This window comes from Ctenocephalides felis, unplaced genomic scaffold (genome assembly GCF_003426905.1).
Source record: "Ctenocephalides felis isolate EL2017-DRISC unplaced genomic scaffold, ASM342690v1 CF-g0.4_SCAFFOLD_00845, whole genome shotgun sequence".
In the NCBI taxonomy this organism is placed as follows: domain Eukaryota; kingdom Metazoa; phylum Arthropoda; class Insecta; order Siphonaptera; family Pulicidae; genus Ctenocephalides; species Ctenocephalides felis.
The window spans coordinates 29,736,167-29,762,768 of NW_020536999.1; the positions used below are offsets into that span (position 1 = coordinate 29,736,167).

A 26,602-nucleotide genomic window follows, 5' to 3' on the forward strand; every position below is an offset into this window, starting at 1 on the left:
CAAATTTAAATTGAATGAACTTACCTGTATCACCCAAAATCTTCAAGAAACTGGAACTAGTATATTAAGCTCATCTTAAGCTTTCCAACAACAAGACCACACTGACGACCATTATTGGTGGTTAAGCTACGAATTGGGTTAAGCTTAAGCTATCTAAATAGTAATAATAATTACATATATTAACAGTAAAGGGCCCTACTTGTTTATCTATGAAAGGGCCGTTACCGTTACCAACAAAATAATTCCGTCAGCTCAGCTGCTTCATCTATCTTCATTCTTCATTGAAAATGACAGCTAACAGTCAGGCCATGACAGTTAGCTAATAACCTAACAAAGCTGATACTGAAAGAAATAGAGCGGCATGTTGTTAATTAAAATTTTAATGAAATAATTTATTGATTATATAAAAATTTATTATATATAAATAGACTAAATATATATTATAAACTCAATGCTAAAAAAAATCTAATTGGCATTCACATTTATAAGTTACATAAATATTTAAAAATTCTTTCTCTAGATTTAAAATATGGCAAAATATTTGGCCAGGCAGGGTAAAATGTTGACGAAGATCATGCATGGCACTAATAAGAAAAAGTATGAATCATATTATATCTAAAGTAATTACTTTGCTGTACAATATTAACAATAATTTGAATTCAATTAGAAAATTTCGCTTTGATGTTGTGCCAACAGTTCTTCCGACACCACCATCAATAAGCAAAGCTAACAAATCCCAAGGTTCTTCTAAACGACGGACATTCGTATTAAATAAATTGTTTATGAAATATATAACTGAAATTATGGCAATGGGAGCAATAGGTAGTGACATTCTTGGTCATGGAATCGAAATATCAAGAGTAAGTCATATCAAAACCCTGCATAATAATTATCATTGACCAAAGGTAAAAGTATTTGTTTGCAAATTCATTATAGGTAAAGATCAATTCAGATTTTAATAAAGTTAATGTATATTGGCTTGCAAAGGGCACGGAAAAAGATACTGAGATAGAAAATATTCTCAAACTAAATGCGACACAGCTTAGGCATGAATTATCACAATTGAGAGTAATGGGAGAAGTCCCACGCATTGAGTTTGTGAAAGGTAAAATATGAAATTAATATATATTTATTTATATATATTCATACATATAACTAATGGAACAGAATTATTATTGTTAGATAAATATTATGCTACTATTGCTGAAGTTGATGAATGTTTAAAACAAGCCGATTTTGGACCTGATTACACACCCAGCATTGATTACAGCAATAAACTGCGATCTGAGTTCACTCTAAATATGCCTTTATCACAAGAAATCAAAGTATCAATGCTTTATTTCGTTATATTTAATGCTATAAAATTCAATCTAATTATTTATAATAATTTTGCAGAATAAACTATCACTTTTAGAAAATGATACCAAAGAAGATGCAGTTTGCGAGGTTGCAAATAGCTTACCTGTAATGACTTCAAATGTATATGGACTGGACCAAGCTAAAATTATGGAAAAAGTGAACATTAAAATAAACCTATAATAAGATATACTTGGAAATAAGTGTGATATTTTGATTTTTATTTTTAAGGTAACAAAAGCAGTTAGACAATCAAACCTAGCATGGGAAAAATCTAAATCTAATATAGTATTTACAAACGAAGGACTTGCACCACAAAATATGGATTATTTTCAAAATGCGCAGAATGTAATATATGAAGAAAGAAAAGATAAGTTTGCTGAATTTTTGAGAATGCGTCAAATTGAGAGAAATAAGGCAATGAGAAAAGAAAAACATAAAGCTGAACTTGAAAAAGAATTTATTTTTGACAGTATCAAAAGTGAAGAATGTGATGATAATGATGATGATTATGATTATGTGAATGAAGAAGATGATGATTTAGAAGACATAAAATAATCATTATTTTTATTTTTCTGTTAGTATTTTAGAAATAAATTTATCTTTTTTGTTTACAATAGTTGGCTTTTATTCAGTGTATTTAAGGATGCATCAATTGAAGATAATGAAAAGTAAGATATATTATCTATCCCAGCTCTTGTGATTAACACTGGAACATTGTCATTTAATTGATATTTTGCCTTTTTTATACAGATTTCACATGGCAAATCTTGATCTAAATTTCTAAAAATAAATTTGAAAATTATATTAAATATTATTGCACTAAATTTGGTTTAGAAACCTATACAACCTTAATAAAATGATTCTATAAGAAGGAGAATTGCATGAAGACTTCTTGAAATCACGCTTTGGTCTATAGAGATCAAAGTCAAAAATAAGTTCAGTGTGATTACACGCTTCAGTCAGATTTCCAAATACTTGAAGGTTTCTAAAAACATGTCCAAAATCTGGATATCTACTATCATTCTTAATTACTGATCCTATTATTAAAAAAATAATGTAAATATTAAATGGATTGTAGTATCATTATTAATTGTAAAAAATACCTTTTTCAATTATTTTCAATTTTTTGAAATTTGAATTATTACTTTGAAGATCTGAATATTTTCTTTTAAGATCGGTATAAAGATTATATTTATTATCACAGCAGGTAACTTTTGAAGTACTTTCAGGAATATCTTTTTTTAAACTAGAGCTGAATGGAGGACTTTTCCTGACAATATTTCCTTGATTATTTCAACAATTTTTGAATCACAGATTTGAAAAAAACAGTCCATAATGCTATTACTCACTTATTTCTTTTAGGATCATGCCTAAAAATGATGTATCCAAATCTACGTAGTTGTGCATAAACTCTATAACAATCTATAAAATTTACTATATCTTTGCCAACCGCGGATCTCACTTGTTCCAAAGACATAGGAACATTTTTATAATTCAATTGTAATTGACTCTGAATAAAATAGGATAGCTTAAGAGTTAAAAATTATTCATAAGAGTTAAAAATAAATGACTTACACTTTCTAATAGAAAGGTGATTTCAAATGGATCTATTAGTAATCTATTGCATACTTTTGTACCAATTGTAGCCCAAATCTTGCTAACTTGACGAGTAACCACAGCTACATTTTCTTCTGGTAACTAGAATATGTACATTGAAATCATTGATTTGAAATGTTTTTCAATGGGATAGAAAAATTAAAATAATAAATCAAATCATTCAATTAATAAAAAAAAATCTAATTCGAGATCTTCAATTAATATATATTTAATATTCATTCATGATTGTTTCATTAATAGTTGCTCACTTACCCATTCAGCCACAGAAAGATGCTCAACTTTCTCCACTCTACTAGCTTTTATAAAACTATATGTTTCACTAAGGTAAGATTCGGTCTGCGAGTTGAAAATAAGGAAGGCATTAAAATACTTTGAAATAAAAAAGTATATTATCTATAAGAATACCTTTTCCTTGATATCTAAAACTTCAGTGGTCGAAACAAATTTTGTTTCTTTTCTGGGCTTAGGTTTCAGTTTAGCGTATTGACTGTGTTCAAATAATAATTCACCAGCGCTAAATATTTTAAATATGAATTTTAATTCAAATAATATATGAATATCTGTACTAAGTATAATTTATTTTATACCTCAAGTGCTTGAACATATTGAATTTTTTAGGTTATTAGTTATTGCATCCTAACACTAAAATGTGACACATTAGGGTTAACTTTACATAGATTACTACTCTTATAGATTAATACTCTTCTTTCATCTATGGATTAACCGTTATTTTTTAATATGATTATGCCAGAGTTAGATTTTATTTTTAACTTCCGAAGGATTGGATAAGGTTGTTTTTGCCAGAAACTCCGTTTCAAATAAATCTGAATCGTTTAACTCAAAATTAAGAATATGTGTCTGTATATATGTGAGATCTTTCATCGAGGTTTTCTTCAAAAAGGCCGAACCAGTTTTAAGGATTTAAGAGCCGTTTGATGAATGTTAATGAAATCTAGCTTTTATTAACTTCCCGAAAGGAGAGGTTTATGTTTTCACAAAAAAAATCGATTCACTAATGAGGCCAAATTTGGAAAAAGTATGTGTGTGTGTGTGAACAGTTTTTTTGTCGTAAATCAACGTTTTCTCAAAAACGGCTGGACCGATACTAAAATTTTAAAAGCCATTCGATGTATTTCGATGATTTGTCAGTTTTGTGCGACGATCGGCCCGGAATTCTGAATCGATTTTGAAAATTCAAAAACCGTTTAAAAGATATTGGTTGGGAATCGTGCTGATTAGTTTTGGGTGGGATCGGCTGGACTGTTTTCTTCTAATAAAGTGTTAAAAAAAATTTTTTTTCAATATTGTTGAGCGATTTTTCTGTCCTACAGAGTCCTACTTAAGTGATTTGTCTGTTCATGACCATTCCATTTGGAAAGCCACGAAAAATATGAGAAGACCAACCTCAACGGTATCTCCAATTAGAAATGATGATGGTTCTTGGTCTAGATCAGCAGAAGACAAGGTTATTACCTTTGCAAATCACCTTGAAAAGGTCTTCACTCCTCATCCTTGTAATGTACCTAACGATCAATTCATCACAGATTACTTGAATGACGGTAATTTTATAGACGAGCCCATTCCAAAAATTAAGTATTCTGAGATAAGGTAAGGTAAGAGATTTTTAACTATATTATTTAATGCCATGTATTTTTTGTATGCCAGAAACGCTATTTCATAATAAAATATTAAATTAAATATATATTCATAATTATAATTTAAGTTTTACACCACAATAACCAATTAAAATTCAAGATCATTGTCATTCATATTATCACTTATATCAAGATGTTGACTGCTTGATATTAGTTCAATCTGATCAGAATGATTTTCATTACAAGAATTGTAATTTAAGCATTCTCTTGAATCAGATGTATCTTTATAAATCCTAGGTGATAAATTATTAGTATTTCTTGAAATATTTTTGCTAGCATCCAGTTCTGGACTTTCTTCGCTGTCTGAAGAAACATTATCTGTATTCATCTTTTCTATATTTTCTTCAAGAGTGTGTATAAAGTCTTGGACCTGCATAGTTTATTTTACAGTTAAACACGATTGCTTAATTTGTGACAAATTTCATTATGAATAAAGATATATATCTATCTATATAGATAGAAAAAAAATTAATAAAAAAAATTACCCCAGCCAATGATTCTTTAGCTAATTCCAATACAGTTCTAGCACATTGACTGTATGAGGAATCTGGCCCATTATAAGTGTCTGAATTGTGAACAATTAGTTCAAACTGTGCTAAAAAATCGGCAGCTGTATGAAAACGCTGATCTAGAAACACAAAAAATGGTTTGCTTTAAATTTATAAATTACATTCTAACAGGTTTTTTTTATCAAATACTACATATTTGGAATCTAAGTATGCATTTAAAAGTAAGCATTAATTCGATTCTACACTATCATAGCCAAATAAATACCTTTAAGATTTTGGGCAATTGTATTCATATCCATGGGATTTTTCACTATGTCATAGTAATCCTTGTATTTCAATTTGTCAACTGGTTTCCAAAACGGTCTTGATTCAGGCAGGAGGCGAACTTTATTTAAAATATTTGTAAATATGAAAGATATAGCAGCCTGAAAAAATATATTTATGCAGTATATTATGTCAATATGCAATTTTGTTCATAATATATTGAGCTAAAACCTTATCATTGTCTAGAAGTGGATTGATCATTTTTTCTAATTCAATTAATTCAATTTCACGCTCTGAGAGCCTTTCAACGCATTTATTTAGCAACTTAATGGCATCTCTAGTATAAATAGATTCCACTCCTGCAGAATTATACATTTATGTTTGAATATATATATATATATATATATATATATATATATATATATGTAACATGTGATGGTAAATTAAATCAATAGTTTTTATTATTTTACCATTATATGTTGTTGAATTAACAACTATTTGATTCACATCACTTAAGAACATTTCTCGAGTTGTGTATAATTGCTTTCTAATTGTTTCATGTATTATTAATAAATCCATGGGTTTCACCACTTTGATGTAATAATCAGGATAATGCTGAAGTTTTTTTTATTATTAATACTTTAGTATATACAAATTTAACAAAAACATAATTTTGATGTAAAGATTATACCTTAGGATTAACAGCAACCAAAAATGGTTTAGCAAATACTTCTTTTCTTATATTAATGAGAATGTCATCCAAAATTGCACAAAACATTACCACAGGATCTCTTCTTTTATATGACATTCGAGGATGGTAACTTTTTCTTGAATTTTCCAATTTGATAACTGGTTGAGAAGCATAGATCTCTCGCTTAGGAATAGAAGTTTTCTTTTTAAACAAAGACGGTGGCTGAAATAAATAAAATAATCCACATGTGTAATAATGATTTAATAAAGACACTGCTGAGAATTAAATTTTCATTTACATGTTTCAGCTTTTCTGCTGTTCTATTCAAAATAATTTTGAAGGGCGGTACAATTTTCACTTTGATAATTTTGTCCTTTTTTTGATCATGCGCCTCTTTCTTAATTATATCAGCAGCTGAAAACAATGTATGAATGCATTTAATCTTTTTATATGTTCATATTTTGACAAACCTGATTGCTTTTTGGAGTATGTTTTAGACTTCTGCGGTTTCAGTTCGGATAATCGGATCTACATCAAAATATGTAGCGATTATGAAATGTAATGTTATGCAAATTTTTATCAAGCAAAAAATATAATTATAATATCTTTGCATTTCGTAAAATTGTGCAATGAATCATTAAAATAAAATAGTTATGTATAAAGTTTTATTACTTGTGGCTTTATCTTTACTGCCTTCCTTTCAACCTTTTTCCTTTTGTTTTCTTCGCCTCCTATGAAGTCTTCCAAAAACTTTTCATCTTTGGTAGTTCGAATGGCGATATACATATTAACAACTCTTGAACTATGTACAAAATAAAATTATTTTGTCAGTCATAAATAATGAGGAGCATCAGATATATTTATTCATCAGGAATGAAATAAATGATTTTAATACATACTCTCTAATATATTCTACTTCCTCAGTTTCTTTTCCATCAGGGCCTATTATAATCCTTGCAATTCTTAGGCATTCATCTATTTTTCATAGTATTGTTTTAGAATATTTAATTCTATTTCCAATACAGATAATAGCCAAATTAAAAGAGCTTACTTGGTTTAACAGTAATTCGCTGATCCTCTTTTTCTATTTTCATTTTTTTTCGTTTTCTATGTTCCAAATAACGTTCTAATTTTCTTTTATGATTGATGAATTTTGTGTCATTCATTGCCTTTAAAACATGTATGCATGTATAAACAAATTTATATATATATATATATATATATATATATATATTGTTCAACGTTGAGACATGTCTTGATATGATTTTCAGCCAGTCGTCGAAATAAAAGAAACAAATAAATACAAAATATTTATTTAAAATATACGTTTCGACATTCGTAAGAGTTGCAAATGTGTTCAGAACCAATAGATTTGCAACTCAAGAAATAAGAATAAGTTTTCTGAACATGTGGTTAGTTTAAACCATACTTTCAATACCAAGAACCCTCTTATTTTACATAAAGAAAAGAATGTTGACCTCAGAAAATTTTCTGAGTCTGTATTTATTTTTTTAAATCCCCTTTGCGTTAATAAACGAAATTCTGCTTTTCTAGTAGATGACTCTTATCATAATATTATGATTTTTTTCAAAAAATAAATAATTTTCCAAATTGATGACTATTGTGTTTTATGTTTATTTGATAGGGTTTTTTTTTTCAAAATTTTTGTCCTCACGGTTTAACATTCCCTGAAAATCAACTTTCTTCCCTTCAGTGTGTCACGTGGTTCTCGTTGGCGCTACAGTCGCATACGTACAAAACTACATTCAAATTTAAAATCAAAAGCAAAACATGTTTCAGTTAATATTGTTAGTTTATATATTTATTTTATTTGTATATATATGTAATTATTTCACAAAACAATGTTTTATTTTTTGTGTTTTTTTTCTGGTGTGGTATGTATATTTTTAATTATTTTAAATATAAATTAAGTTTATTTTTTAAAAAACTCTTTGTAAATATTTTTTTAGATACTCTTAACAAAGAATTGTTAAATGATGACACACAATCCGTGTCAAAACGTATATTTTGTATTTGTTTCTTTTATTTCGACGACTGACTGAAAATCATATCAAGATATATATTAGGGGGACCGGAAAGTAATGTCGTTTCTGCGCATGCCAATACTTGATTGTCATTTGTCAGCTCATTGTTTGGTTCAGAGGCGTACCAAAGACATTGTGAGGTTATAGTGATTTCTTTACTTATAGACAATTGAATTACAATTTTTTTTTTGTAATTTTGGGTAAAATGGCCAGCCAAATACCAGAAGAGGTACACATCCGGCATTGCATGCTCTTTGAGTTTCGCAAGGGAAATAACGCAACAGTTGCTACCAAAAACATTTGCGATGTTTATCCAAATGCACTGGACGTTCGTAAATGCCAAAGGTGGTTTTCCAAGTTCAAATCGGGTAATTTTGATCTTTCCGACTCGTATCGATCAGGAAGACCATCAACGTTAGACAACGACGTGTTAAGGGCGGAAGTGGAAGCAAATCCGTGTCAGACGATCGAGGAATTGTCAAACAGTCTCAACCAACCTTGGTCGACCATCCAAGAACATTTGAAGCAGATTGGGAAAGTAAGCAGAGCAGGTGTTTGGGTCCCGCATAATCTGTCCGAACAGAATAAGGCTAACCGATCAATCACATTCAACAGAAAAAAATAATGAATTGGGGTGGGAGGTGCTGCCTCATCCACCATATTCGCCCGATGTTACACCATCGGATTTCCTCTTATTCCGAGCGCTGCAACACTTTTTAAGTGGCAAAACATTTGCAAATTTGGATGATATCCAAAATGCCATCTCTAGATATTTTGCCGAAAAACCAATTAATTTTTATCGATCAGGGATTGAAAATTTACTCACTAGATGGCAAAAGGTTATTGACAATGATGGGGAATACATCATTGATTAAAAATAAAGACTCGTTAAAAATGTATGTGTTTGTATTTAGCGTAAGAAAACGACATTACTTTCCGGTCTCCCTAATATATATATATATATATATATATATATATATATATGTGTGTGTGTGTGTGTGTGCGTGTGGATCTGTGTTTGTGTGTGAGTGTAAGAATATTAATCATATATACGGTTGTCATGCTAATAAATTAATTTACTCACGTCTTTGTTTTTATCAATCAACTTGAATTCAACTAATTTTCCTAATCTTTCAATTTCTTCTTCTTCACCACTTGAAGTACTGCTTCTATCTGTATCATCTGAAGATAAAATCTGTTCAGAAGACAATTTTGATCTTTGCACTTCATATGTTCGTTGAAAATCCTTTTTATACCTTAAAATAGGAAGATTTTCCATATATTTATTATTCCTTGCCTAAATAAAATGAAATATTCAAATATATGCCTGGTTTGTTTTGTAAATTCGATTGTTGATTCTTGATTTGTTGATCTTGGCAATACTTTTTTATAAAATTTTTGAAATTTTGAAAACTGTATGTTGCGCTTTGTTGTTCTCGCTGCATCTAATATATCCCATGTGGATAACTTTTTAGTCTAAAATTGTATGATGTCATTTATTAATCTACATAAATAATCTACATAAAATGATATGATATTAATGAATTACCACTGCGGAAGAAACTCCAATAGCTTTCAAAAACTCTGTAGCTTCTTTAACTGTCATACTAACATCAACCTGCTCAGAATTTTTACTTGCTGTTCTGCTGTCATGCATTGAAGATGCTGGCATAAGCTTGTTTTCAGTTGCTCCTTGTGCAGCTTGATTAATTTCAGATATGCTTTGATTCTGTTTCATAAGTCTGGTATTACGAGCAGTTGCATTCATATAATCGTTTGTTATATTCCAAGGTGCCCTGGACATTTCAGCCTCCAAGTATCGTTTGTGAGAATCTCGAATAAAAAATTTACATCCTAGTCCAATATCCTGTGGACATTAATTTTATTATTATATTCTTTTGATTTTATTATATTCTGATGATTAAAAAAAGATCTATAAACAATAAAGCATACCTTTAACCTTTGATGAGCAGCCAGCATGCTAAAGTAAGCACAATATTGTTCTGGACTTACCATAGCCTGCATTTCCCGTTCTGATGGTAAATGAAAATCTGATTTAAGCACCCAGTGAAACCCATTTAGCCCATCATGATCAACTTTTCGATAAGTAGCACACATCTATAAGTATAACAAATCAATGAAGATGGATGTTGCACAAAATTTATTGCCATTATACTTTACATTTAATTTTGATCGATACATTTGCTCCGGAACGCTAGGAAATTTTCTTTTTAAATCACTCATAACAATAACTTTTGGCTCATAAGGGCTACTCCAAAATAAACGATAGATGTACACCTGAACAAATTTATAAAATAGATTTATCATTTCAGTATGAATTACAAGCATTTATAAATAATCACCAATAGCATGCTGTTTTTAATGTTTTTAGCTTCTAAGGATGAAGGACTTGGAATTTGCATAAACGGGCATTGTTGACCAGCAAGAAATAATGCATTATATTCACGAACATAATAATCATCCCTAGAATTGAGAATTGCGCAATAAAGAAAATATTCTTATTTGGTTTTTAATATTGAAGAGTTTTTGATAAATGTTATTTACAAATAAAGACTGATGGAACAAAAATATACTAAGTTAATTTCTATCATGTATTTATTGGTAAATACCCTCGCCTGATCACTATAAAATCAATAGCAGGAATTTTATGCTGGTAGATTGGTGCTCGATACATATTATTCTCCAAAGCCGAATAAAATTTTCCAGGTGATATGTCACCAGAAAATGGAGACTGATGAACATAAGCTGTTCTCCCATAATTGCAGGTAGACTTGACAAAATGTTTCATTAATCGATCTCGTTTTAAATAATTGATTATTGCTGAACACATACCCATCTGCAATATAAAGTTATTACTATATTGCTTTTAATTATATTAACAAGAATAGAGCAAAATCATAAAAAAAAAAATTGTGTTTCTTTCAAAATATGATGCCATTAGACTAAAAAAAGTCAAAGGTAAATATAATATATATTATTTATCAAATATATTTTAACCTCGTTTATAAACAATGGATATTGATCTGACCACTCTACAAGTATCAAGTTCCCACTGCAACCAGATAATTCTTCTAAAGTATTTAATTTTTCTATCATTCTGCTATTATCAACTACGGTATTAATTTCTTGAGTCTTGATCAACCTCAAATATTTGTGGGTTGTAATTTCTTCATCATAGTCATCATCAACATATGGACTAGGATGGGAGATAAGCTTATTACGGTGAAATGCTCGTGTCATAGGAGTTGTGAAGTTAATCTATATATAAAACAATAAATTTCAATTTATCTTTAAATTTGGTTACATGAAATAACTATCTGATTAGGTAATGTGATGAATCCATTGAATTAATTTTTTCATAAAGTTATGATCAAGACTTAATCAAGGCTAAAAAAATACACTTCCTACCATGACATACGGATCTTGAAGCCGTAGAATACCCTCAGCATGCTGTATAACTGCAAGAAAATGAGCTCTTCTTGTATAATCTCGGGGATCATCATAATCATAAAAATAATCATTCGAAATATTGAAGTTATCTTCTTCTTGTGGTATATGTTTACGTAAGTTTTCTGTGAAAAGATGTGTTTGTTATTTCCACAAAATACATTCGCTAACTAAATTGTATATATATATATATATATATATATATATATATATACTCGTATATATGTACATACATATATAGGTACATATATATGTTTTCAATATATCAAAAATATTTTTACTGATATCCCTTGCAGCCAGATGATTTTCAATATCTGTTGCGCCACGGTCTTGAAAAGTGGATTCAGGCAATGCATAACTCAAGTTAGGTTTTAGTATTTTCTCTACTGTTTCAAAATCCCAAATAACATCATCTTCCCAAATATAATCTCTATGTTCAACATCTAAAAGAACAGGCAATGAACTGAACCATCTACCACCACGTTTTTGCAAGAAGTCTTGTCTATAGGTAGACGGTATCACGTTGCCTAAACATAAAAGTAAATAATAATAAGTACTAATTATGCTGTAATCTGTAATCATTTACCATTGCGCAAAGGTCCAGAATCTAAGCTATAAAATTGATTAGTATATTTTTTTAGAGTCCAACCAGTAAACACTTCTGATGATAAAATCTTGGACATTATCTAAGAGAAAAACAAGTTGCATTAACATGCACCTAGATTAAAACAATATAAGATTTAATTGTATAAGCTTACTTTTTCTCTATGCATGGTAGCATCCCATATAACATCGTCTTCCCATTGTTGCTGAGTAACCATCAGAAAAGCATCATCAGGAAAACATTTATGATTGCCATTCGAATGAATACCACTGTCTTCAATGGTATTATTATTTGAACTATTGTTGTCTAACAATTTATTATTAGCATTCATTCTTTGATTTTCGAGTATATTTTTAATTTTAAAACCATAATCAACACTTGTTGCATCCAAAGGCAATCCCAAGTAATCATACCATAGGCGTGCAGGCCCTGTACGCCAGTTAATCTTATGAACAATATGTGGTTCTTGTTGTTCGATTCTAAGGGGTTTTCTGTCTTTCTGATATTTTTTCTAAATGTTTTATTAAAAAAGTAAAATATAATATATAAAATATTTAAATATATATATATATATATATATATAAAATTATGCTGATGTATTAGATTATTTATTCGCAATTTAAAATATATAAATATATTATTATTTGAATTTCATTTCTTACAACAAGCCTGCATCCGCGCTCATAATATTCTGATTTTTCTTTATGCTCTGGTGATGAACTTTTACTATTTAGTGCTTTTACTATATTCTCCAAGACTTCTTTACTTAAATTAGGTAAATGATCACTATTATATTCCAAACCCCAAGACCAGAATACTGGAGCATATTTTAAGAAATCACGATCAATTTCATCATTCGAAGCATCGTTATCATCACAAGTGTTCGCTGAATCAAGTAAATTTGCGTTGGAATCACTTTCTTTACAATCTGATTCTGTTGATAAACCATTTTCTAAAGGTTTCTTCGAGAAATAAAAGTCAGTTAAGGACAATTTATTTGTCTTCGCATCTACCTCCATTCGTATATTAACACAATCCTGATCCATGTTTAATTTTAATATAAACTAGTATAAATTATATCAATTACTACGATAACAAGCACAAGATGTTATTTGTTCACATTTATAATAACGATAACAACTACCTTTTTTCGACACCGTTCAAGGCTATACTGATCGCAATAAAAGATGTTGCCAGATGTGAACTTATAACACCATCACAAATATCCATCGAGAATATGTTATCCATACTCTTTAAAGTAAATAAACATTACCCTTATGATTATCCTACACCTACACAAATATAATAAATTGATGATTATGCTCTTCTCTTAGACAATATCAGAATATGTTATATTCATTTCAATATGCTATTACATTTTCTTAAGCGGACTGATTGAAAATCACTCAAAGTCAGCTTGAAAATTCAGTTTGATTCAACTACATTGAAGATACTTAATTATAAAGTTCTTCAAACAGAATGTTTCTTAAAAAGTATAAATAAGTCATACTGATAAAATTGAACATTTGGCCCAACTAAACACTTTGCGCCTCAAATATAACTAAATAAATATAAACATAATTTATGTTGGTTTATATTTAATTTATTTTGGTTTATGTTTACGTGAATCTGCACGTGTTGAGAACTGTCATCAATCTCATCTGTCAATTCATTGCGCAATGCACTGACAAACTGCAAACAAAGGCAAATAATTAGCTCGTAATGTGCTGTAAATTTAATATTTTTACAATAATATTGAATCTACAAAAAATACTCAAAAAAAATAGGTATTATTATATTTAAAACAAATATTTTTTTCAGATTCAAATGAATGTCTGTAAAATATGTGAAGCGAAAGGAAACAAAAGAAGTTTAAATTCAAATGTAAATTTAAAGTACCAAAATTTCGTGCTTATATAATTAAATTGTTATAACGTCTATGAAATCAAAATGCAAAAATTACAGTTGACTTTGGCTATTATTAAGCCTTATATACTCAAACAACCATTCATTTTGGAGCATGTCAGAAATATTATTTTAGAAAATGACTTCAAAATCATACTGTCAAAAAGAGTTGTTTTGAGCCAACAAATGGCGGAAAACTTTTATAGGGAGCACAAAGAAAAGTTTTTTTATAATAGACTTGTAACTTTTATGACAAGCGGTGCCAGTGATGTGTATATTTTAGCTAGACATGACGCTATTGAATATTGGAGAAAGCTGATGGGGCCCACTAAAGTTTTTAGAGCACAGTACTCACATCCTGATTCTATCAGAGGAAAATTTGGATTATCCGATACCAGAAATGTTTCCCATGGTTCTGATTCACCTGAAAAAGCAAGAGAAGAAATTGAAACCTTCTTTCCTGATTTCTCAGTAGACAAGTGGATGTGTGAAGAAGAAGTTAGTTTTAGAAACAATAAAATTCATTTTATAAAAGAAGATTTTAAACATATACCATTGCTAGAAAAAGTTTGTTTACGCTCCTAGCATCATGTAATATATAAATTATAAATAATATATATGAATAACATTGTGAATTTATTTTATTAATTTGAGTTACACATGTAACAAACATATTTTTTCATAATTTTTTTTATAATAGTTTAAACTAATAAACAACAACAATTACTTAGTCTTATCTCTTACATTTTGCTTACTAAATATAAATTTTGTATTCTGTCAGTCTGCGAATGCATGTTATGAATTTCAAGAAAACATTGCAAAACTAATTAACATTGATATAGCAACTTGAATATAACATTCAAAAGATATTACACCAGCAAATAAGTAATTTTAACATTAATCATAATGCCAAATATGAATTACGTATGAAACGCAAAATTATTTTTCAATAAATTCATAGTGATTGTGGTAATGTAAATTAACATATTTGATTGATTATTTTCACAATTTAGCAATGGCTTGACACAATTACTTGAGAAGCATATACATAATTAAAAAAAAAAAAATCTTCAAAAAATAAATCCTATTATTACATTTAAGTATTGAAATTAATAAAGTAATTTCTTTCCTTTTAGATACATAGGGCATCTAAGAATTTATGAAACTCATTCTTTATTCACAGTGAAACAGTATTCTTTCGATAACAAATCGCAAGTAGTATCGCATTCAATAATGATAGTATTATTCAATGTTGTAAACATTTAACTCTAATGGAAGAATTTTAAAATATATGTTCGGTATAAAATAAATAAAATATATTTAGGCAAATTATTAATAATTCAACATTATGTTTTATAATTGCATCTAAGTAACAATTGTAATACACTTGTATTTTTTAATATTTCTATTGTGTTAACCTACTTTCAATAACACTTTTTGCCAAAGCCTTTTTACTGTAGTTATTTCCTACATAGGTTATTCTGTACCACATATAATCAGTGTGCAGATTTTGATTAATCCATTGATTATTTCATAGTACTAACTGTGTTTAATGTGTACCAACATATCAAGTCATGCTAAATAACGTACAATAGAAAGCAGTCTAAGTTTTATCCTAAATTATTACATAACTGACAATAATTTTTTCAATAATTGTTCACATATTGTACAACTCATGTGAAGACTATCAAGATATTAATCAATATGCTTAATACATACATGCATATATATATATATATATATATATATATATATATATATATATATATATATATATATATATATATACTTTTATCCTTTGCATAAATAGCATTAGGTCTTTTTTGAAACAAATAACTGAAACAACTTCATATTTTGAAACACCTTTTCATTCAACACTAATTTTTCCTCTAATTGATTATTTTATATAAATTGATTTTCAATATAAAACTTAAATTAGAAAATTTATATAAATAGGAAACAGAGTTTAAGTTAGACGCATGTTTCATGACTGTTGAGATAGATAGTTCTTATTTATTAAAAATGATTGTTAGAAGGCATAAACAGTTAAAATCTGTTATTTACAAGTACATATAATAACATACATACTGTTTTATCAAAGGAAATTATAATAATTTATTTATTCAATTATAGTAAACTGAAAATTTTAATCACTGTAAATTCTTTTTTTCATTTAAGCAGGGTAAACGTATGGATAAAATGTCACTTCAACTTTTAATATAATAAATATAAATATAAATATACTTACTAATAAATATACTTTGTTTTAAGCAAGTTAATATTAAATAAAGTTGCACAAATAAATTAGGCGTTGATATATTTGATTGCATTGCTTTCATTGATTGCTCGATCCAGAACCATTTCTTTTTTTCATAACATCATCTACTTGTATTAGTTTTTCAATGGGGATACATGATAATTCTCCACCCCCTACATGTGGTGATCCCCATTGTGGTGTTGGTGTTTTGACCTAAATGAATAATTTATTATGAATATAGAATAACCTACTAATTACACATGCTTTGTTAAAGGCATTAACTAACCTTAGGTTCAGAATTAGCTGCTGCTTTCTCAGCTTCCTTAGCTCTTCTTTCTTTCAATTTTAAGGAAAAAATAGCAACAGATCGAGCTCTTTTCACTAAACTTTGTTTAACACGCAACTTCTTTGCAGCTATTAGAAACACATAAGTATATTAAGCATAACACATTTTTATACAAACAAACTGTTATATAAAATGAAGAACATTTGAAAATATTAATTACTAAAAATTCAAATATGCATTAATTAAAAAAAATATCAATAATTTTAAATTAATGCATATGAAGAAGTGAAATTTGCAAATTTCAGTTTTGAAATATATATAACATATAATTCAACATATATGTTGGATTGTATTTTTTAGAATCAAATATAAAAATATAGCATTTATAATCGATAAAAATCAGTACATACTTATGTTAAATAACACTGACATATATATTATATTTTTAATTCACAGCCACATAAAACTATACATTTATTTTACCTTTTTCAGCTTCTTCAGTGGTTTGCCCAGTTGAGGCAGTTACATTTACTGTATCACCATTTCCTAAAGATGACGGTCCTGGTGTTGGAGCAGAGCCAGTAGGGGTTTTAATACTGGGAACACTGTTGACAACGCGGCTTGGGGAAACGGAGCCGCTACCAGTCCAAGGTGCTGCACGCAATAAGTCAGAATCTGAACTTGCCGCAAGGTCTTGAGGCTTAAATTAGAGCAAAAGTTATTGCATTATTACATACAAAAAAACATATGAAGCGAACAGATATATTTAATATAGCCATTAATATAATATTTGTGTCAAAGAAAATTAACCTTTGGGGTAATGCATTCAGTGCTTCTATGAATATTTCCAGCATCTCCTTTCAATCTTTTAGCCCATTCTGCCCCACCTCCTGGACCAATTGTCAAATGATGACCCAAACTTTCCTATTTTATAGAAATTAAAAAAAAAATTTAATTTTCACTTTACTTTATTTAAAAGCTATTTAATGAGGTTTACCTCAGGTACCCATTCTTTGGACTTTCTAGGCTTAAATGGTGGTATTTCAGCTAATTTGCCTAATTCAATCTTCTGTGGCACAGTGGGCGTTATAGGTGGCGTAGGGTTTGGTGAAATGCTTCTTGAGATAGACACAGTATTATCATCTGATAAAAATAATCTTGTTGTAGAGACAGCCGAAGGCGATCTAGGTGGCGGTTGTAAAATAGTAGAGGGTAGAAGCATGTTGTCATCCTCTTCAGTTGACATAGATTTTACAGAAAACCTGAAAAATTTCAAGTAGAAGGCTACTTATAACATTGTAAAGTAGACAATTTCATTGTACAGCAGTTTTCTTTCACATTCTCTAAATATACACAGAGAGCATTAAAATTAAAATTTATAACAGTAACAAAGCTTTTATTTTCAAGACCTAATGTAAAGTTATTCATATTTAAGGTATAATATTATATATTTGTAACCAACCGTCCAATGAGTTTTTCTTCAAAAATTCTTGACTCCTCCTCATCAATATTAATTTCATCTTCTACTTTACTTTGCTTGCTTTGTGGAGTTTGAGCCGTTGAACCTTGAGATGAATGTGGAGATGATTTCTGAGAACCTGCTGATCCTTTTCTGGCAGCCTCACGTCTCATGTGCTCAGCGCGAGCCATTTCTGCCGCTAGCCAGGCAGGTAACTCAGGCAAAAGCCAAGTCAGTGCAAACCGAAGTCCGAGCATCATGTGCTATAGATTAGAAAAATTTTCATGACATGTTTATGATTTGTAAAAAAGAAAGTACATCAAATGTATATAAATGTTTTCAATAGCAATACCTCTAATACAACAATTAACAGTATTGTTTGAGATGGTGTAAGTCCAGGCATCAATCTCGAGACAGGGCCAGAAAGACCAATTAGTGCACAATTAATTAGAACAGCTAATAAAGCTAACAAACTCATTGAACTTTGCCAGGTTCCTAAGAAGAAATATCAATTAAAAATGGTATTTATATTTAATAATTAATTCATGACATGTTTTCGTACCTATATTTGCAACTCTCTGACCAAATGGTCTTTGATGTACATGGACCAACTTGAAAGCATCTGATCTAATTTCCAATAAATTATTTAGTAGTGCACAAAGAGCAGCAAGAGGAAATGCGCTAGAGAAAAGTACCACATAGCCCATTTGCACCAACATTTCCAAGTGATCATAAAAAGTACCTTCATACTGATCACAAAATACAAATAAAAATATTAGTATGTACTTATGTTTAGAAAAATATTGTAAACTATACTCATCATTCTTACTTTGTACAAAGAACTTTCCAATTCCGCCTGGCCAATAGATCTTAATGGAGTGGTTGGTTTTTCAGAAGTTGTGTCATCAAATTTGGTTTCACTTTTCTCTGCTGTAGGACTGAGCGCCCCCCAAATTTTGAAACTTAATTTTGCTAAGCGCCACTGTTCCATCAAGTAAGGCCATGCTGATTCTCTGAAATTACCAATCACTTGCCTGGCTATCAATAACCCGGCCAATTGCTGAAATTTTTTAATAAAATTTATCAATAGTAATTTATTAAAAATAATTAATTGAATTATTATTTTGAAAAACACCATTACCATAAAACCCAAATATAAAAAAACGTACCTCACGCAATCTTTCCTGATCTTGTAAATAAAATGCAATGTAGAAGAGGGATAAAAAAGAGTTCACAAACTGAAACTAAAAACATTCATCATTGAATAAGAAAAAAATTGTGAATAATATCTCTCATATTTAATAATACAGAAATATAGTGTACGTAAACTATGTTTGAAATATTTTGTAAGAAAATAAAATATAATAATGTAACTATTGAATATACAAACCAAAGCCACTTTAGCTATTAAGTGATTTTCGTATTTCGATTCCAGTCTGTGATTCTCTAAGAAAGCAGCATTAAATAGAAAAATGTTTTCAAATTCAAAGTGTTATGAAGTAATAAACAATTTCAGCTAATTGTTATTCCAAAAAATATATTGCTATATGTGAGTATTCATGCAAATATAATTAATCGATGCCAATAAAAACAGAATTAATAATTTAATACAAATATAATAATTAATTTTTTATCTTAAATGTTTAATATTTCTTTGCATTTGTATTATTTTCATTTTATAATATTGTTTGAGATTGACTTGCTTCACTTGTCATAAGTACTTTATGTATAATTGATAAACATTTCAATTAATGGATTCTCTACATATTAGTATTTAAAATCTATAGATAAATTACCTTGGTCATTTAACCAAACTGCTAGTTTGAAGTAAGCTTCATCCATTAAAGTAATAGCAGCTGCAAGAAAAACTTTTGGCATCACTCCTAAACAACTCCACAATCCTCTATTTGCTACTTGCTTATCCCACCAATCCTAATATAATAAAATGATTCCAAAAATATTGAAATAGTTCGAATTATACAAATCTTATATATATATATATATATATATATATATATATATATATATATATATATATATATATTGTATTAAACATATTTACCTGCAGTTGTAACATTGATATCATAACAGCAAATACTGCACACAAACTTAAAGCAATCAAAGGTCCACTAACAAAAAATCTAAATATATTCCTCTTCCATGCCGGCATGTCAGCTGGTTCAAGTCTACCAGTTACTGGACTTGGTTCAAGTGGCCCCTAAAATTAATTGCAAATATATTATAAATATTTGATAAATTGTAATTATAATGTAATAATACCGTAAACATTGGTCGGGGAGGCTCTAACAGATCAGGAGGAGTGCCTAAGGTACCCCATCGAAATGCAAGTTGTACAGAATATCTTCTCCATGCCTCTAGGTACAATGATGCCCATATGACATTAAATACAGAAAATAATACATAACCTGTAATAAAGTAAAATATTTTATTACTAATAATGAAATGTAAATACATATATTTGAATGAATGTAATTTCATTTTTACCTATATCTTGAACTGTCTGCCCACAATTTAGAAGACCTAGCCAAAGCAATGAGCCTATCAAAGCTGGAACGCACAATGCCATAGTATAATGACCAAGCCATGCAAAGTATAATCCAACTTTAACACCAAAATAACTACAAATATCATCTGAAAATATAATAAAAATTAATAAATATGTTTATAACATATTATTGTATATAATATACCTAAAGGCTGTGGTGCTAATACATCTCTAACCCATGTTGCTTGCAGTTTTCCTAAAGCTTGCGCTTCATGCAAGGGATAAACTTGTGAAATTATTCCTGCCATTTGCCAACCAGCCACTATTAAAAATAAGTTGAATATTAATAAGTATTTTGCTAACAATTTATTAAAACTATGTACATACATATGGCTTGCCCTTCTGGCAAAATTGTTCCGTTAGCATAATTTTCATCTTTAGAACCTACACGCAATGCTTGAAGAATTTGCAATACTAACCATTGCCTTTCTTGTGATGTAAATAATGAATCTCCACACTAAAAATAAAATATTAGTTAGAATAATTATATATAAGGTGCTTATAAAAGTTGAAACAAATAAAATAAAGTAATGAAAGCTGAAAAAATATAGTATTTACTTCTCACAATACACATTTTATTAAAATTAAAGCTAAAATTTTACAATATTGTAGCAAGAATCATTATATGCATCTCATTTAACTTACTTTTTGGAAACAATTAACTTCTCTGGTTGAAAATTCCCTTAATCCACTACCGAGTTCAGGCTTCAGAGCTTTTGGAAGTCGACTTTCTTCTGCAGCTTGTAATAAACTATTAAAATGAAAAATTTAGTATTATCCAAGATGCTTTTAAATACAATGCATTAATTATTTTGTTGACCACAAAATCACAGATACTGACACTTGATTTGATGCACTAATATAAAATGCTGTACATTGTGTAGAATCATGTTTCCTAACATGAACAGTCAAAGATGGACCCGGATTTGGAGCCCTTAGTCTACTAAGCAGCCAAAGAAGAGCTTCATCCGGGGCAGTAGGTGAGAACTCAATCACTACATCACATTGCTATAATAAATGTATCATGAAGCTAATTTAAATATAATATAAATAATTATGCAAATATTACCTGTGTAGGTATTTTATTTAACCATAAACGTCTTGGTGTCATCAAATAGCCTGTGCAAGGCACACGACGTCTAAGTAATCTTGAAGCTGGAGAAAATAACATTTTCAATTAATTCTTATTTTTCGCAGCATTTTCATAATAAAGATTACATCAAAGAAAGCAAAATAGTAGTGTTAAAGCTTATATACAAACCATTTTCGAAAGTTTCTTTTGCACAAGAAATAATCTTCTGTTTACCACCAACTACATTTAAATCAGTTGCCTCAGTACTTAGCAAATCATCATCAACATTTTGGTATCCGTTATCATTGTTAATTTCCATAATAAAAATAACCAATATAGATTAAAACTGTTTATAGACTTTGAGTTGCGGACTTTTTCAGTAAACTACTGCTCTTCAATAATAGTATAACAAATCATACACTTAATTGGTGAAAGAATTGGCTTGTAAATGCAGTACTAGATACCATGTTATGCATTATTATGTAAATCTATCAGCGATGTAAATATTTTGTACAAGTGACAGTACGAGAACTGAAACGTAGGGCCATCTGAAGTTTATTGGTAATAACACTTTTATGCGGCAAATTTGAAATGAAAATTTTGAATACGCTTGACATTTACAATATCAAATATACATATAAATAAATACTAAAGCTTGAGGGATTTTAGAATAAATGAAGATTATATTTAATAATTGTGAATAGATTTTGTAAACAACAATTGTGTCACTTTGAAATAAAGAAATCAACATTGATTTACAATTTATTATTAATTAAAAATTAATATTTTGTTCTTATTGATTTATATTAATGTTTTTCTTATAATATATAATTAAATATTTATATTTTTCCAGTCATACAATCAAATTAATCAATTTTATTAATGTTATAGGATCATCAGATTGCACCACTGAGTTCTAATAATTTAAAGCGTGTTAGATATAAATTTATATTTCTTAATCAGATTCTGATAATTGTAAATCTTCATCCAGAATGTTATTAGGAGTACTGAGTTGTCCATTAGATGCTTTGGCAGGGCTGTCAGATGCATCACTATCACTGTCGCTATCAGAACTATCTGAACTTGATGATGATGAAGATGAGGTGGATATGACGCCAACAGCATCATCAGTTGAGGCAGTTGTATTACTTACAGGCATTGTTGTATTGTTATTAGGTAATACTGGAGATGAGTTCACATTTGGTTCCACATCATCAAAACCAATCATTGGAAGACTTGCTAAGTTGGACTGATTATGAGAAGCATTCCATTGTGCAGCAACAGGATATGTTGGAGAACCCTGAATTGGTGAATGTTTTGGAAAAGTAGAAATAGCAGTTTTTCTAATACCACTAGTTACTTTGGTTTTTGAAGATTGCCTTTGTGTTGAATTTTCTAATTTAAAACTGCTACTCGCTGCTGGAGGTGGGGCCTTGTATCCATTCTCAGAGCGAGTCTTTTTAACTTGCAAATTATTGCTTAATTTCTCTATTGTAATTTCGCCAGTAGTTTTATTTACAATAAGTACACACTCTTTAGTGTATTTTTTTTGATTGCCTTAAAAACTGTTTGCAAAGTACCAGCCCATCCAAATGTGGTACTGTAACAGTAACTTGATTATTTTGTCCAATATCTACAGTTGCCATTTTTGATTCATCAACACTAGCTGGCTTAAAATCATACTTAAGAGTGTGAAATGAAGCATTTCTTGGGTTGGAAAATGTAGTCCCAAGTTTCAGCTCCCGCATATTATTTAATTTCATACGATCAGCCATTTTTAATTCAATTTTTTTCATAAAACTTTCTACATGTAATACTAATTAAACATATGTTCCATCATTGGTGCTTCTGTGAGATAAACTAACTTGCACCGAGATAAAGTCTTTATGAAAAATATAAAGCATGCACTTAGCAATATATTATAGTTCATTAGTAAAATATAAATCAACACGATGATCGTAAATATCTCGATCACAGGTGCTATCAGAATCACCTTCAAATAATCGTAAGCAATCAAATGTTGGCAACCCGACACTAGTACACGAATTACCACATAAAGGTGACAGGAGCGATGGTGACAGTTGTCCGTAGAGAGCTCTTTCCAAATAGACTAACAATGCTGTGGTTTTGCAATACATACAGTACTAAATGACTTTTTGTAACTTATGGCAATACAGAACCAACATCGACCTCGACAATGACAATATCTTTTTACTGAATTTTTAATACTTTGCGTCAAATTTATTTTTGTGTGATTTAATAAATTCTAGTGAACTGTTCATTGCTAAATATCACATAGAAATGTCTATAAATAACGATAAAACTAATTTGGATTTGTTGGAAGAAGACGACGAGTTTGAGGAGTTTCCTTGCGACGGTAATTCAATATTTCTTGGTTATTATTTAAGCTTTACAAGTGAAGCTTTTAGCGGCCCTCTTTATTTATTGTAAGTTAACACTATTTAATTATCTAGATTGGGCATCACACGACGAAGATGCAGATGATGTTACAGTTTGGGAAGATAATTGGGATGATGATAATGTTAAAGATGACTTCAGCCAGCAATTAAGGTTATTATAATTGATTATTTTGTCAATAGAGATTTTATTACATTTTCTTACATTAGTTTTATTTCAGGTCTCAAATGAGCAATCCTAAAGAGGCATCTAAAAAAAGTTAAGACTATGTATATATTAGAATATAATGTAATTTCAAAAAACATAATTAATAAACTGATTTTTTAAATATAAAATGTATTTTTTTCATTTTGTAACAATAAAAGTGTGATACTATGATTCATTGCAGTTACTTTCTAAATCTTCAAATCTATCAGTGTCAGGTTTGCACCTATTGCACAGGCAAGAAGAGTTTGTATATTTTTTTCCTCAGCAGCATTGAAAACATAGCCATTCACCTGCAAGTAAGTATATTGCATTACCTTGCAGCACATTCAAAAATTGTGTTAAAATAATACTACAACAGTAACCTGTAGTTTGAAATTATTTATAAAATTTTCTTTACTATATTATAAAATACCTTAAAATAAAATTACCTTATCTATTACATTTTTAAGTTTGATGATGCTCTCATTATTATTTACATTTAATAATTGAAATGATACCAAACTGTAATCTTCAATTAATGATATCATAGCAGCATTTAATTTAGAGTACTTTGAAGTTTCTGGGTCATCTTGCAAAGATTCTAATAGCTGTTGCAAATCTAACACCTCCGTATAAAAATCTACATTGAATAACAAATTTGACTCATGTTGATGCAGCAAATCAGCCTGCAAATAAAAAAATCTGAATACAACAGATTTACTTCAATACAATAACATGGATTCGAAAAATTTACTGTTGGCTAAAATATTATATTTGTAAAACTTACCTTGCTGAGAACATTTACATGAGGGAGGCCAATTTGTAGCATAACACTTAAAGACATGAGGAGAGCAGAAATAAATTTTGAGGGCTCAGAACAATAATGAGAATCAACTAAATGAACAGCACATAAATGATAATTCCTAGTTGCTAACTTGGCAAAAATTTCTCGCACCGATGAATGATGTGTATACAATTCAATCTGTAAAGTCAAAACATTTTACATACAAAGTTGACAACATAAAACTATAAAAAGCATCAACACAGTAAAATAAGGATCGTAAATGTAAAAACAATATTAATAAAGAGAATAATATTAATTATTGAAAAACACATAGGAAGAATTGAAGATCAATCCAATTACTTACCTGTCCAGGACAATCAAAAATAAAATATTTATTCTCTTGAGCATCTAACTTTTTGAACAACCATTCATAATTTTTTTCTAGATATTCCATACAATACATCAAAGCACCATTAGGACCAAGTTGCAAATGGTCCATTACGTCTTGAACCTTTATTAATTCCATAATATCCACATCAGGTTTATAGAACATGTTATCATTAGCTGGATCAAGATTGACCAGTGTAACTTTACGATTGATTTTTTTGAAAAACATATTCATTTTATCACAATAAGTTGACTTTCCTGAGCCTGGTGGTCCAATTACTAATTGTCCATAAATAGATTTTGTAATCTTGACACGTTTTTGCAAAGGTTGCAGATCCATTTTTTTTTTGTTTTTTTTTTCAATTGTTTATTAAATTTGTAAGTGTAATTCTAATTCCTTGTAAGGTTTCCCTAGAATGATCTTTTAAGGCAGAAAAGAATAATATTTGTTTTTCTGTTGGAAAAACTTCTGTTATATACCTTGCAGCTAAATACTCATTTTCATTTGATCCAAATAATGTGTTAATATCATATGTGTACTGATGATCACTGGTAGATGTATTTGACGTTTTCTGAATAGAAATTAAAGATCCGATTCGTTTGTATTGTGTAACAATTAAAAATATTTTATTCACGAATTCTACAAACACAATATCTGTGTGGTTGTTATTAATAATAGCGCCAATTGACTTGAAAATAGTATTCTTTTCAATGCTTTCTTTGATTGCAGTACTTAATACATCAGACACATCCATTGCAAAAACTAATTAGTATAATTTAAATTTTAGTGCATGATTTGCAAGCCCATAATACCTATTAACTAACTTTTCATATTATTTTCAAAACCTTCGCAAAATTAGAAAATGACAAACAATAATTTATGGTGTTATCAACTAAGAAAAAAAATCGTTAAGAAACGTCAAGAAGCCGTTAGAGTGCGAACGGATTTTTATAACTTGACAGTTGCTATGAAAAATTCAAGATAATATTTATATTCAAGATAATTACAATTTGATATAATTCTTATTTTAGATACTAATTACATGACTATAAATATATTTCTTGAAAAG

General features: G+C 29.1%; 7 protein-coding genes across 7 annotated transcripts; 3 read left to right on the forward strand and 4 right to left on the reverse strand.

Moving 5' to 3' along the window:
• The first annotated feature begins 434 nt into the window (after positions 1-434).
• On the forward strand, positions 435-1,914 carry LOC113381745. Its single transcript, XM_026620473.1, has 6 exons — positions 435-597; positions 668-860; positions 937-1,105; positions 1,183-1,325; positions 1,396-1,515; positions 1,588-1,914. The coding sequence occupies exons 1-6, from the start codon at positions 530-532 to the stop codon at positions 1,912-1,914; spliced, it is 1,020 nt and encodes a 339-aa protein (XP_026476258.1). The 5' UTR covers positions 435-529.
• Positions 1,915-1,937: 23 nt separating this feature from the next.
• On the reverse strand, positions 1,938-3,602 carry LOC113363619. Its single transcript, XM_026606110.1, has 8 exons — positions 3,564-3,602; positions 3,382-3,490; positions 3,229-3,312; positions 2,935-3,057; positions 2,709-2,869; positions 2,463-2,629; positions 2,207-2,396; positions 1,938-2,139 (listed from the first exon to the last, which is right to left on the reverse strand). The coding sequence occupies exons 1-8, from the start codon at positions 3,578-3,580 to the stop codon at positions 1,968-1,970; spliced, it is 1,023 nt and encodes a 340-aa protein (XP_026461895.1). The 5' UTR covers positions 3,581-3,602; the 3' UTR covers positions 1,938-1,967.
• A 1,117-nt stretch (positions 3,603-4,719) lies between these two features.
• On the reverse strand, positions 4,720-13,329 carry LOC113381754 (transcription initiation factor TFIID subunit 1-like). Its single transcript, XM_026620477.1, has 24 exons — positions 12,875-13,329; positions 12,367-12,723; positions 12,195-12,294; positions 11,890-12,135; positions 11,570-11,733; positions 11,159-11,419; positions 10,771-10,997; positions 10,504-10,624; positions 10,322-10,438; positions 10,094-10,258; positions 9,690-10,007; positions 9,468-9,616; positions 9,225-9,396; positions 7,147-7,264; positions 6,995-7,070; positions 6,768-6,897; positions 6,566-6,623; positions 6,394-6,509; positions 6,096-6,317; positions 5,875-6,019; positions 5,636-5,763; positions 5,406-5,565; positions 5,117-5,259; positions 4,720-5,001 (listed from the first exon to the last, which is right to left on the reverse strand). Exons 1-24 carry the CDS (start codon positions 13,256-13,258, stop codon positions 4,720-4,722), a joined length of 4,359 nt encoding a protein of 1,452 aa, XP_026476262.1. The 5' UTR covers positions 13,259-13,329.
• Positions 13,330-13,897: 568 nt separating this feature from the next.
• On the forward strand, positions 13,898-14,702 carry LOC113381761 (nucleoside diphosphate kinase 6). Its single transcript, XM_026620482.1, has one exon. It carries the CDS (start codon positions 14,163-14,165, stop codon positions 14,700-14,702), a length of 540 nt encoding a protein of 179 aa, XP_026476267.1. The 5' UTR covers positions 13,898-14,162.
• A 1,728-nt stretch (positions 14,703-16,430) lies between these two features.
• LOC113371784 (anoctamin-8) lies at positions 16,431-22,142 on the reverse strand. Its single transcript, XM_026612355.1, has 21 exons — positions 21,947-22,142; positions 21,755-21,840; positions 21,527-21,693; positions 21,331-21,436; positions 21,013-21,142; positions 20,831-20,947; positions 20,625-20,771; positions 20,400-20,545; positions 20,182-20,337; positions 19,916-20,051; positions 19,510-19,565; positions 19,289-19,363; positions 18,949-19,179; positions 18,682-18,868; positions 18,472-18,614; positions 18,123-18,382; positions 17,658-17,922; positions 17,471-17,584; positions 17,144-17,360; positions 16,661-16,788; positions 16,431-16,587 (listed from the first exon to the last, which is right to left on the reverse strand). The coding sequence occupies exons 1-21, from the start codon at positions 22,074-22,076 to the stop codon at positions 16,453-16,455; spliced, it is 3,132 nt and encodes a 1,043-aa protein (XP_026468140.1). The 5' UTR covers positions 22,077-22,142; the 3' UTR covers positions 16,431-16,452.
• A 410-nt stretch (positions 22,143-22,552) lies between these two features.
• On the reverse strand, positions 22,553-25,895 carry LOC113363397 (GPN-loop GTPase 2-like). Its single transcript, XM_026605897.1, is given in 6 exon segments — positions 22,553-23,331; positions 23,333-23,423; positions 24,606-24,672; positions 24,811-25,047; positions 25,149-25,343; positions 25,510-25,895. Coding segments are annotated over 6 exon segments (1,572 nt in total). The 5' UTR covers positions 25,873-25,895; the 3' UTR covers positions 22,553-22,712.
• On the forward strand, positions 23,923-24,494 carry LOC113363399 (26S proteasome complex subunit SEM1). The gene is made up of 3 exons (XM_026605898.1): positions 23,923-24,134; positions 24,232-24,328; positions 24,396-24,494. Exons 1-3 carry the CDS (start codon positions 24,059-24,061, stop codon positions 24,436-24,438), a joined length of 216 nt encoding a protein of 71 aa, XP_026461683.1. The 5' UTR covers positions 23,923-24,058; the 3' UTR covers positions 24,439-24,494.
• Positions 25,896-26,602: the final 707 nt, after the last annotated feature.

What these genes read in the sequence shown, in the direction of transcription:
- LOC113381745 (XM_026620473.1), top strand. Translation starts at nt 530, where the DNA reads ATGGCAAAATATTTGGCCAGGCAGGGTAAAATGTTGACGAAGATCATG. An exon ending in ATGGAATCGAAATATCAAGA is followed by an intron (nt 861 to 936) that starts GTAAGTCATATC and finishes AATTCATTATAG; the next exon opens with GTAAAGATCAATTCAGATTT. An exon ending in CTTTATCACAAGAAATCAAA is followed by an intron (nt 1,326 to 1,395) that starts GTATCAATGCTT and finishes ATAATTTTGCAG; the next exon opens with AATAAACTATCACTTTTAGA.
- LOC113363619 (XM_026606110.1), bottom strand. An exon ending in ATCTTTCTGTGGCTGAATGG is followed by an intron (nt 3,058 to 3,228) that starts GTAAGTGAGCAA and finishes TACATATTCTAG; the next exon opens with TTACCAGAAGAAAATGTAGC. An exon ending in CATGATCCTAAAAGAAATAA is followed by an intron (nt 2,630 to 2,708) that starts GTGAGTAATAGC and finishes AAATATTGTCAG; the next exon opens with GAAAAGTCCTCCATTCAGCT.
- LOC113381754 (XM_026620477.1), bottom strand. Translation starts at nt 13,258, where the DNA reads ATGGATCAGGATTGTGTTAATATACGAATGGAGGTAGATGCGAAGACA. An exon ending in ATCCATTGTTTATAAACGAG is followed by an intron (nt 10,998 to 11,158) that starts GTTAAAATATAT and finishes TTTATATTGCAG; the next exon opens with ATGGGTATGTGTTCAGCAAT. An exon ending in TTAAAAACAGCATGCTATTG is followed by an intron (nt 10,439 to 10,503) that starts GTGATTATTTAT and finishes AAATTTGTTCAG; the next exon opens with GTGTACATCTATCGTTTATT.
- LOC113381761 (XM_026620482.1), top strand. Translation starts at nt 14,163, where the DNA reads ATGCAAAAATTACAGTTGACTTTGGCTATTATTAAGCCTTATATACTC.
- LOC113371784 (XM_026612355.1), bottom strand. Translation starts at nt 22,076, where the DNA reads ATGGAAATTAACAATGATAACGGATACCAAAATGTTGATGATGATTTG. An exon ending in ATTAGCACCACAGCCTTTAG is followed by an intron (nt 20,772 to 20,830) that starts GTATATTATATA and finishes TTATATTTTCAG; the next exon opens with ATGATATTTGTAGTTATTTT. An exon ending in TGTTAATTGTTGTATTAGAG is followed by an intron (nt 18,383 to 18,471) that starts GTATTGCTATTG and finishes TCTAATCTATAG; the next exon opens with CACATGATGCTCGGACTTCG.
- LOC113363399 (XM_026605898.1), top strand. Translation starts at nt 24,059, where the DNA reads ATGTCTATAAATAACGATAAAACTAATTTGGATTTGTTGGAAGAAGAC. An exon ending in TGAGGAGTTTCCTTGCGACG is followed by an intron (nt 24,135 to 24,231) that starts GTAATTCAATAT and finishes TTAATTATCTAG; the next exon opens with ATTGGGCATCACACGACGAA. An exon ending in GACTTCAGCCAGCAATTAAG is followed by an intron (nt 24,329 to 24,395) that starts GTTATTATAATT and finishes GTTTTATTTCAG; the next exon opens with GTCTCAAATGAGCAATCCTA.